At 39.1% G+C, this 12,217-nt stretch overlaps 1 protein-coding gene across 3 annotated transcripts in view; it reads left to right on the forward strand.

Moving 5' to 3' along the window:
* DNAH7 (dynein axonemal heavy chain 7) overlaps positions 1-12,217 on the forward strand; it is a 262,909-nt gene that overhangs the window by 212,415 nt on the left and 38,277 nt on the right. For all 3 annotated transcript variants that reach the window (XM_069983597.1, XM_069983598.1, XM_069983599.1), the window contains 6 exons: positions 644-798; positions 2,947-3,137; positions 3,594-3,727; positions 6,658-6,993; positions 9,372-9,498; positions 11,534-11,728. In XM_069983597.1, the coding sequence (XP_069839698.1) occupies positions 644-798; positions 2,947-3,137; positions 3,594-3,727; positions 6,658-6,993; positions 9,372-9,498; positions 11,534-11,728 (1,138 nt within the window). The remainder of the gene's footprint in view (positions 1-643; positions 799-2,946; positions 3,138-3,593; positions 3,728-6,657; positions 6,994-9,371; positions 9,499-11,533; positions 11,729-12,217) is intronic.

Raw genomic sequence — 12,217 nt, forward strand, 5'->3', positions numbered from 1 at the left:
GGGTATGTTCACACTGAGCAAATGTGGCGGAATTCTGCAGCGTAATCCCACCTGCCTCTGTGTGACACTGTTTCTCTATAGGAGGGCTTGCACGCCTCCACTCTCCACTCAAATAATTGACATGTCAATAATGAAAGCAACAGGGCGCGCAAGCCAACCCATAGAGAAACAGTGTCACATTGAGGTAGGCGGAATTCCGCCACATTTGCTCAGTGTGAACATACTCTTATACAGTATGATGTGTGGCTGCACAAAAAAGGTCCAGTACAAGCATTTTCTCATTCATTGGCTGTTCTCTGGTCCTTCTTGGGGGGGAGGGGGGGCATTTTGTGTTTTTGACGACTGATAATAATCCTGTGTAAAATGGCCTTCAGACCATTTAAATAAATAAGTAACAATGCAGTTTGTGACATTTATAAAAAGGCAGACAAAAGTTGCACACAGATCCATGGATAAAACAACACAGGCACCTTTTGACAAATAGTAGTTAAGATAACAGTTGTGGTAAAAGGGTCTATTGTATTTGGCAAATTGCTGTATGTTTATATGACTTATTAGTTGGCTCTTTTTGTAGTTTGAGGTGTTCTAAATTGTATAGGTAACATATAAACAATGCTATAAATGTGCACAAATGTAATTTCAGGAATGCAAGACGTTGGCCATTGATGATTGATCCTCAGGGTCAGGCAAATAAATGGGTAAAGAATATGGAAAAGGCAAACAGCTTACATATCATTAAGCTAAGCGATCCTGATTTTGTGCGAACTTTAGAAAACTGCATTCAGTTTGGGACCCCAGGTAAGTTAAAACGAAAAGTGTAAGCTATACATTGTGTACCAGCTTGTATTTATAGAATAAAGGGTTAAATGTACAGTTTCCCCAGATGACTGGTGCATTTCTTGCATTTCATTTTCTACTGATCATTAATCACATTAAAGCTGTAATTGCTGTATTAACAGCAGGTGGTAAAGTCTGCATGTTGAAATATTCACTTGTGTAAAATTCTTTTAATTAGCTCCTTTAATTGTGTTGTGAAGCGCAGCATATTTATGTATTCATTAAAAATAAGATTTTTTTGATATATTTCCAGGTAGAAATCTTGCCTTCCTGTTTTTTCAGAATATATGCAATATACATAATTTTCTATGTGTCAAATTTTCAGTTTTCTTCTATAATGAAACAAATCCAGAATACAAGGCTAGCATGGCTAAATTGTTATTTTATTTTTGTCGATGAAAAAGACATAAAAGCATTACAGTAACATTATTGCAAATAGCTGGGGCTTCAGGCTTGTTAGTTATTGAATATTTGTAAGCCATTAGGATGGTTTCACGCACAGTGTATTTTTTAGAAAATCATCACCGCTGTTTTTTTTGCTAATGTCAAAGTGGATCCAGCAAGCAGATGTACAAGCCCTTCCGCTATATTTCTAATTCCTGTTGAAACCTGACCTTGGCTCAGAAATCTGCATCAAGAACATCAGTATCATTCTGAGAAAAAAAAATACAAATTTACTCATAATAATTTCTTTATTTATAATTTATAAAGTGCTAATTAATTCCACAGCACTTTACACTACTCCCTGTCCCCAATAGGGCTCCCAAACCTACAGTATCTGTATGTTTTGGAGTGTGGGAAAAATACAGAGAAAACCCACACAGACACGGGGAGAACACACAAATTCCTTCCAGATGTTTTCATTGGCAAGAGTGCTTATTACTGAGCCACCATTGAACCCATACTGTCTAATTCCTAGAAAGTACATAAATACATACTTAGGGTAGCTTAACATGTACCGGATCCGCAGCGGATTTCACGCTGCGAGTTTGCAGCGAAATTTTTATTCCGCTGCCTGTATGTGACCCAGCCCCTTTAATCCCCTGCATCCTGCCACTCGCAGCCCCGGCCGTAGCATACATTACCTGCTTGACGCCACGGCTGTATGAAGCTTCCGGCTCCCCATCAGCCAATCAGTGTACGGCACATGTCCCGTGCAGTAAGAACGTATATATACGTTCCTGCAGTGGAGGGGCTTTAAATGTGTGCGGGACTACAATGTGAGCAGTCCCATACAAATCTGTGTGGCTGGCATTGGAGGTAATGACAGGCAGCCGCGGTCATGCAGCTGCCTGTCATTAACCACTCAAACGTTACGATGCATGGCGATTGCAGCATTTTAAGAAGTCAGTGACAGGATAAGTGATTGACTGATCAAAACCCCCACACAGCATGTGTTTAAAAAAAAAAGTTTTAAAAAATATTACAAAAAAAAACCACATGCCAGGATTGCAGATTTTTTTAAAGTTATATTCAGAAAAAAATGTACAAAAAAAATAATAAAAATGTTATGGCTCTTAGAAGGCAAGAAAGAGATCGCAGCTTCATTGTGCTCTGGACATCTGTGCATCGTTGACCCTTGGTCATGAAGGGGTTAAAAAATCTTCAAGAGGATGTTAATAGTAAATTTTCCATGTACACTATGCTTATTTTGATATATTATACAGTATATATAAACTATATTTCTATACAACTATGTATGTACACACACCAGCCAGACCACTGCTTTTACCTAACCTAGACAAGGAGCTGTCATCAAGGGGAGGGAAAGAGCTGGCATATCAGTAAAAATGGCACAAAAAAATGAATGCCCAAATAGCCCCGTAGGTGGAAAAATGTCTCTTAGAAGGCAAAGAGGAATAAATGTAGTGCACTGCTTCAGTGTGACCTGGGCATACATGCATCAAAGACCTCAGGAAAGGGTTGATATTATTGGTATATTATACTATCCTGAAACTGTAGAAAGTTATTTCATATGAAAGTTATGTGTTGTTTTTTTTTTAACCATACTGTGTTAATAAATAATAGAAATAAATTGCTTTACACTGTGTTGTTATTAAAATTTGGGATCAATCTGCCCATTTTATATTATTTCTTCCTCTATTTTAGTATTACTTGAAAATGTCGGAGAAGAATTAGATCCTATTCTGGAGCCACTTCTTCTAAAGCAAACATTTAAACAAGGAGGTAGCGTGTGTATTCGTCTGGGGGATTCTACAATTGAATATGCTCCTGATTTCCGGTTCTACATTACAACTAAACTGAGAAATCCTCACTATTTGCCAGAGACGTCTGTCAAGGTCAGTTAAGAGCGGGCACTTTTTTTTTTGTCATAGACTAAACTTTATGTTGTTTACAGACCCCCTAATATCATAATTATACTGAAAGCTTTAGATGAACAAACTAGTTGTACTGTTTACATTCTCTAATAAGATATTTCCGTCAGATTAGCCTTTTGGCAGAAATCCTGTTTGTTAGACTAGTTATTCTTTGTAGAGGTTACTGCTGTAGAAAAATGAGATTTAGGTTGATGTTTTATTAGATATCTTCTTATTTATTGTGCATGTTTGCCTGATGCTTATCACGCTTTAAAGTTCACATTTAAATGCTGTGCTCTTTTTGCACAAATTAGAAATAACGCTATTGAAAGGTCAAACATTCTGCCTCCTCCGAAAACAAAGGTTTTATTTTGTTGCTTCATTAAATTGCAAAATATGTGTGACTATTTACATTCTAGTGTAATTTATATCATGTAGGTCACCTTGCTGAATTTTATGATCACTCCTGAAGGGATGCAGGATCAGTTGCTGGGTATCGTTGTTGCTCGAGAAAGACCAGATCTTGAGGAAGAAAAACAAGCACTTATTCTCCAGGGAGCGGAAAACAAAAGGTGGCACTTACTGAATTCTTTATGATATTCTGTTGTTAATCATGTACATAATAATGGAAATATGTTTATATTTCAAACGGAATGCCGACAAAGTGAATCGCTGCTTCACGCTACAGAAAAGATGCATAAGCACTTATAAAAACAAAGCAAACAAACACACACATATTTCTTGTAGTTTATGCCCTGTGTAAATTTCCTCCATGTGATAGCCTATGTGATTCCTATCTTTTTTTGGAAGTCATTAAACTTACCAAAAATGACTCCTTTCCCCTTTAAAGCGTAACTGTCATTTCAGGGTCTTTTTTTTGAAAACATTAAATATCAACAGTACAAGCAATTTTAAGAAACTTTGTAATAGGTTTTATAAACCAAAAGAGTTTCCTTCTGTACTGAAAAAGCAATCTCCCAGCCTCCCCCCTCCCTGCAGAAGCAGCAGGATTTCTGTCTCCATTATGTGGCTATGGAGAGGGGAGGGGCTGTTAGGAGTAACTGAGCATGGAGCAGTCCTGCACAGCACAACACCCTGCAATCTTCTCTCAGTAAGTTCATAGATAAGCACTGACCCTTCTGACCCCAGAATCCAGCGTTTTAGGTGCCCAGAGAGTCTAGAAACAGGTGACCTTCATGTCACCTCTTCCTGCTCCCTCGGCCCCTCCCCCCTCCATAAGGATAGAATGGAGAGAGCAGAACCCGTCTTCACTGGCTTCTCTGTAATGAAAACGTGTTTGCCTGATAATGCACAGATAAGAAGTCAGGGGGGGAGGCTGGGAAATTGCTTCTTGAGTACAGAAGGAGGCTTTTTTGGCTGATAAAACCTATTACAGAGTTTCTTAAAATCGCTTATACTACTGATTTCTGCAATAAAAAAAATATGACAGTTTTGCTTTCAACAGCCATAAACTCTTGCCCGCTAGGGTCTTACTTTCCTGCAATCTTCTTTACACTGCTTGTTGTCAGCGGAAATCCATATATAGTAACAGAGACTATAAGATGGATTACTGGAAGTGTGTGTGTGTGTGTGTGAGGGGGGGGGGGCATGCCATGTTCCATGTGTAGAAGAGGGTTAGCAAGAACCTACAGGGTCACAGGGGATGCAGGCCTATAAATCAGAGGGGTCAGGAGAAGCCCCTCATCTCTTTAAGGTTAACCTGTTACGTGTACCTACAAGCTGTGAGCCTCCATTGTTCATACACGGTAAAGGTGTCCCTTTCAGCAACAGTAGCAGGGCTTGTTGTAACCCCTTGCTTGCTTTGGCACTTTTCAGAAGGGTTAATCTGATAACCTGGTTGTCACCTATTTCACTGTGATAGCAGAATACTCAATAATACCACAATAATACTGGCACATTATATATAGGTAATGTTGCATAATATGGCAAAGTAGCCATTGTTGGGGAGTACCATACTATCAACCAAATATACTGTAAGTAAATCAACACAGTACATAGTGGACTAACAGGTTAAGGCAGAAGATATAGGAATATGGTTTTAGATAATAATGATCAAGCTGCAGACTGGCAAAAATTTGTAAATGAAGAGAAATTTGATAACGGTTCTGCATTTATTTCATGTGGATTACTCATTTGGGCCATTTTAGGGGTAAGTTCAGGATCTGGGGCTCTCTGAGTATTTTTATGTTTTTTAAATTTTTGTTCCCATCACATAAGGTTTCTTTCGCTACCTGGACTCTGACTTCATTTTATTTATATGGGGATCATCACACTTCAAATTGCAGTTGGCGAAGCTGCAGAGACCATAAGATCTTGCTGAGTTGGCTTTGCCTAATGTTTACTTTACCTGTCTTTGTCCTTTAATTATGTTTTTTATTATGTGTTAGTCCTTTATTTTATCCTTAAGGCTATGTTCACACAACGTATATTTTTGTAATACCACGACCGTTGGTCAACGGCCGCAATTTTTACGGAAATATACGTGTCATTGCTGCCTAGGAATCCCGGCCGGAGCGTATACACTTAGTATATGCTCCGGCCGGGATCTCTTGCGGCACCGCAAACAACTGACATGTCAGTTTTCTGCAACCGCTATTCATTGAATATCAGCCACAGAAAACCATGTCAATGCACACTATGGAGCGAGTGGATCCGTCCGCTTGCTCCATAGTGTGCTGTGGAGAGTTTTGATGCAGGCGCGCAGGGATGCACCTGCATCAGAACATTGCGGCTGAAAAGATAATCCGGCCGGTACTGCAGTACCGGCCGGGACGATCATTTCAGAGACCGACCGGGTCATGGAATGGCCGGTCTCTTACATTGTGTGAACATGGCCTAAAACTGTATCCTTTATCCTTACTAATAAACTGTAAATATGCAAATTTTTCTAAAAAATAATTCCTTCAAATATATAGTTAATGCTTGCATCATTGTACTGCTCATGCTTCTGCATTTCAATCTGAGTAGGTGGACGGCCTTTTTTTATCAGTGTACTCATCTGCAGCAGTGCCGGTTGCTGTACATTCAGAATTCATCTTCACTGGGTCAGCTGGCATCACTTCCTGCATTTGGTCTTTGGTCTGTTCTTTTGCTATTACTAAAGGCCAAATGGCCTTAGTGACGGGGTGTCGACTGCAGTTTTCCAGTGGGACTGAATGTATAGTATTGTATTTTATATAGAGAATAGGCAAAAAATAAATGAAGTAAATTGCAAATAGGTAGTATATCACCTTCCCTGCTGATTTACATTTTTCAGCAAACTTCAACCACTCCTCTTTTATAAGTCAAAAATTTTTGAGCAAGGCTGATGCAAAAATGTGCGCACCTCAGAAAACTTCCAGCCTTATCAAAGCCTTGATAAATTTCCTTAGACTTCCTGAATAAACATTTTCTTAATTTTATATTCCTTAACAATATAAGATTATATGGACATTTTGTTTCATGTTTTGCAGTGTAACTCTTTTTCACTTTATTTTTTCAGGCAACTAAAAGAAATTGAGGACAAGATCTTAGAAGTACTTTCAACTTCAGAAGGCAACATATTAGAAGATGAAACTGCCATTAAAATATTGTCTTCCTCCAAGGCTCTAGCAAATGAAATTTCCGAGAAGCAAACAGTTGCTGAGGCAACAGAGAAGAAGATTGATTCCACTAGAATGGGCTACCGCCCCATCTCTATCCATTCTTCAATTCTGTTTTTTTCCATTGCTGACTTGGCTAACATTGAGCCCATGTACCAATACTCACTAACCTGGTTTATTAATCTTTTTGTTATGTCAATAGACAACTCAGAGAAGTCGGAGCATTTGCAAACTAGGTAGGTTAATTTATATACTTTATTTCCTATTAATAACATTATTAGATTAAAAAGGCTTACATTCATTGATGTCTAAAGTACAGACAAAAATTCAGAAAGTGCAACAAAAACCCACAGGGGCAAGCTTTTACCGTATATACTCCCCCCCCCCCCCCCCCCGGTGTACACACAATAAAAACTTGCTCTGTAGATATTGAATAATGAGGATCTTAGCACCACGTGTCATGGTACACTCTGTTTGATCAAATAGTTTGCTAAGATCCTCATTTTTCAATATCTACAGATAAAGTTTTTATTGTGTGTACAACAGGGGGGGGGGTTGCTGTGGGTTGCTGTTGCACTTTCTGTATTTTTGTCTGTACTTAAGCCACAAGCAGCGTGCAACCTACAGTGTGAACAGAGGCATAAAGGTGCTGCCATTTTTCCTTTTTTTTATATTCATTGATGTCTTATACAGAGGATCCACTATTAAACTAACTTAGTTAGAGATGCTTTCTGGTCTGGTTTCTTATCTCTTGCTTACCCTGTTCAGGTGTACATGCCCTGGGCTTAAAGAGGAACTATGAGCAGGTTAGATGAATCTAACCTGCTGATAGCGCCAGGGACACTGAGGAGGAAGATATGTTTCTTACCTTCCTCTTCTGTGCTGTCAATGTGCGTAATCTTCGGCCAGGAGCACTGCCCTGCCCCCACAGCGTCATCTGGCCTGCCCGTTCGGGAGGGAGGGAGGCAGTGTTCCTAACAGTGCACTTAGCCGAAGATTACGCAGACTAACAGCGTGGGACCAGTGCCAAGGAGGAAGGTAAGACACATACCTTCCTCCCCAGTGTCCCGGGCACTATCCGGGGATTTTAGAAGGTTAGATTCGTCTAACCTGCTGATAGCATTGAAAATCTTCTTTGCATCATTAACCTTTTGAAGACCAAGCCCAAAATGACCCAGTGGATCGCACCAATTTTCATTTTTGCGTTTTCGTTTTTTTCTTCCTCCCCTTCTAAGAGCTCTAGAACTTTCATTTTTCTATCTACAGGGCCATGTAAGGGCTTTTTATTTCCGGAATAGGTGTACTTTGTAATGACGTCTTTCATTCTACCATAACATGTATGACGAAACCCCCAAAATATCATTTATGAAAATATAAATTTGTAAGCTCCTGTCACTTACACTTGGCATTACAGGGGCCAATGACAGGCTACAGTGCGATTGCTGCAGCCTGTCATTAACGGTGGCGGCCCCCACCTCCTATGAAACTCGCTCTACTCCAAGCGCTTTTCATAGCTCCTTAGAGACCCAGGACGTACAGTTACATCCAGGGTCGTCTGGTGACAGACATCCATGACGTAACTGTATGTCCAGGGTAAAGCTAGGGGTTAAATAGGTAACCCCTAGCTTTATATATGTGTTACAGTGAATTCTGTACTGCTTTCCCTGGTAACTCATCCCCTCTGGATGATGAATACCTGCTAGACGGAATCCACTCCATCTCACTCTTGCTTCCTTTTTCCCTCCCTTCAGTGATGTGGATCACATACCCTCCATCTCTTCAGTGAGTCAGATTACAACCCTGCCCACAGAAGAGACAAGTAATCCACTGACATCACTGTTCTGTGGGCCTTGCCTTTGCCCCATATGTGTCCATAGCCTTAGAAAACAATGCAGGGACAAGACCAGGTTACTAATTAATAGAAAATAAAAAGACAATTTTTACCTGTCCATGGTTGCCCTGATGTCTCTTGGTTCCCAGTTGAGTGACTGCCCGCTCCGCCAATCACTGGCTGCTGCGAGACAGCGCAGTGGTGGGCTGAGCAGGCTGTCATTGTCATCTTCACATATACAAAAATTTTGTATGGAGCTACAGAGGCACCTAGAAGTGCATGAGGGCTATCAAAAAACTCAGGGGGGAGTTTACATACATATTGGTGTTGATATTGCTTCTATTGTTCTAAATTATTGCAAAAAGGTCAGTCAGATTTAGTGTAAAATGAAAGACCCAAACCATAGCTCAGTTTTGCCCTAGTGACTAAAAATTATTTGCGTCATACGTTAAGATAATTCCTAAGAAACACACATTTTAAAGATGACAGATCACAGGTAAAACAGTTCAGTATTTCTTCTGTGAACATTTTTAGTGGAAAAATGTTGAAACTTGTTTTTCCATCGCAGTCTGCACCAACAAATGTAGCTAGGGTGATGCAAATGGTGGTTGGCTCAGAAAAAGGTTAGCCATGATTATTATTTATCCCATGAGATAACTCACCTGCTGCCTCAGATACAAGCATACAACTGTACATAATGCGTTTTGTCTGCAAACATAATACTATATATGAAACCATTTCTATACTAAACTGAATTTCTTTCTTTTCTCATTTTTTTTTAAGGTTGCAGATACTAAAGGATCACTTTACATATTCTCTGTACACAAACGTATGTCGTTCTCTGTTTGAAAAGGACAAGCTTCTCTTTTCTTTCTGCTTAACAGTAAACCTGTTAAAGCATGAAAAATTGGTACGTAGTATCCATTGTATTAAAACATGTTACGAGTGCTAATGTATGTATATGTAAATATTATATATCCGTATGTTGGTTTGCAACACTGAACTGGTCAAAAATATGGAGACAACACTCCATAGTCCAGCAATGTTCTATTCCAAGTGAAGGTTGTAGTTTTTTATAGTAAGATACCTTAATGATCCCATATCTGTATGTGGTGCAGGGCTGTATTAACAGCTGCTGCTGCCCTATGCACTAAACCTCAAGACGCCTCATCTTGGGGACAGTGGTTTCGGCCACATGCATTTCTCTACATGCAGAGACATTGTCTGAATCTCTTTTTTTATGGTTTTTAACTGCTTAAAACATAAACAAATTTCCACATTGAATCAATGATTAGAGCCGTCTGCATATTGTATGATGGAATTCTTACCACAGAATTGGTGGATTGGTAGGTAATAGCTCCAGGTGTCACATTTAACACCGCCACACCGGACCTGACCAATACCACCATACTGTAAATGGATAACACCGCCACACCAGACCTGACCAATACCACCATACTGTAAATGGATAACACCGCCACACCAGACCTGACCAATTCCACCATAACCCCCTCCACGCACACGCGCACTCCCACCCTCTCGAAAGAGACCAGATTTATTGACAAGTCTTAACAGGAGGTTTGAGACTAAAAAAATGTTTTACGTTGTGTGAACATAGCCTTAAACTGTATTTTTACATCTCTTTTCAGTCTGACACAGTGCTCTATGCTTACTTTTCTGTCCGAGACAGGAGCTCTCCAGAGAAGGAAAGGCTTTCTATGGGGATTTGATGCTGCTGTGAACAGTTCCTGTCTCGGATAGAGATGTCAGCAGAGAGCACTGTGTCAGACTGAAAAGAAAGCACCACTTCCTGCAGGACATACAGCACCTGATAAGTACTAGAATACTGGAGATTTTTAAATAGAATTAAATTAAAAATCTCTATAACTTTCTCAAACCAGTTGATGTGAAAGAAAAAGATTTTTGCTGGATAACCCTGTTAAGACCTGATCTGTATTTGTAATCTGTTCCTGGGTTTAGCTTCAATAATTGCAATGGAAAATTTGTCTGTGTAAACACACCCTTAGATATGTGCTGCAGCTAATGGTGCCTTTACACAGAGAGGTTTATCTGACAGATTTTTGAAGCCAAAACCAGGAACCAACTATAAACAGAGAACAGGCCATAAAGGAAAGACTAAGACTTTTCAAATCCATCCTTGGCTTTGGCTTCAATAATCTGTCATCATGCATAAGGCTCAAATAGTGCGGTCTATGCGCACCCAAATTACTAAAACCAAAAAATAACTAATGAATGCAAGACCAAAATATAGAAATGTTATCTTTTATTGATATATCAAAAAAATTTATTAAAAATACATATCAAGGGAGCTGGAGCTATACAAATCCCCAACAAACCAGTGGACACAAGGTTCAATTATATAGAGTATTAAATCACACAATAAATAACAATAAATACAGAACCTATATATATATACATATACTGGGCACTGGGTAAGTATTGCATAAAGTAAGTAAACCTCCAAGTGACTATACAAAAAGGAACACCATCAAGGAAAAAAGTAAATGTTACCCATACATGTCCTTAGTATAAGAGTCCACCTCACCATTCACCCGACGCACGCTTCGCGTGTTGCTTTATCGAGGGTGATAAAGCAACACGCAAAAGAATTGTGTGGGTGTGTTATTGGTTTTGTACATAGGATATTTTATGTTATTTTTCTACACTTTCGTAAGATAGGCTTTGCAGTTTTAGCAAACGCCCAGAGTAGATCATACATGAAAATTGTTGTAATATACTTTTTTATTTGACTTATACACCTTTCTTCAGTCTTTTTTGCAACGTACTGTATATTGAGTTTTTTGTAAAGCTTATCGATCTGTCTACAGTACCAAACCTGACCAAAAGAGTGTGTGTGTGCCAGCAGTACATCACATTTGATTTATCCATGAGCTAAAAACCATCTTGTCATAATATTGTTTCAGATTGATGAAGTAGAATGGATGTTTTTGCTGACTGGAGGTCTAGGACTGGACAACCCTCACTCCAATCCATGTACATGGTTGCCCCAAAAGTCATGGGATGAAATATGCCGTCTTGATTCTGTTCCTAGATTTAAGGGTATTCGGAAGGATTTTATGAGACTTAAGGATGGGTGGAAAACAGTGTACGACAGTTTGGTAAGTAGCCATTTTTCGGAGTTGTCTTATAGCATGGACAATAGTTTAAAAATTTTTATTATAATATAAATATTTGTTACGATATTCTTCTAAAATGTGTTACATTTGCAAAGCTGCTAGAAAAAAGTTTATAAGTAACATCTATCACTGGATAGTTGTGGTGTTGTCTCGGTCCCTTCATTTTACACAGTGGTTGTAAAAGCAATAGGGCATAGTTTGAAGGTTACATTATATTTTAAATGTAAAATTAACAAATTATATCCTCATAGTAGGATTTTAGTTCCCTAAATCATCCTAAACTTTTTATCCAACGCAGTAACAGGTTTACAATAATGCCCTTGTCATGTATATTCTGACTGAGGCAGTAGAATTTAGGAAAATAACTATGAAAATAGCTTTTACTTGCAAAGAGTCATAGGAGTGCTGCCCTTCCTTTGTAGAGTCACCACTCTTGACTTGATTGACATCGCTCAGGTCAGGACACACTTT

This window comes from Dendropsophus ebraccatus, chromosome 9 (assembly GCF_027789765.1).
Source record: "Dendropsophus ebraccatus isolate aDenEbr1 chromosome 9, aDenEbr1.pat, whole genome shotgun sequence".
In the NCBI taxonomy this organism is placed as follows: domain Eukaryota; kingdom Metazoa; phylum Chordata; class Amphibia; order Anura; family Hylidae; genus Dendropsophus; species Dendropsophus ebraccatus.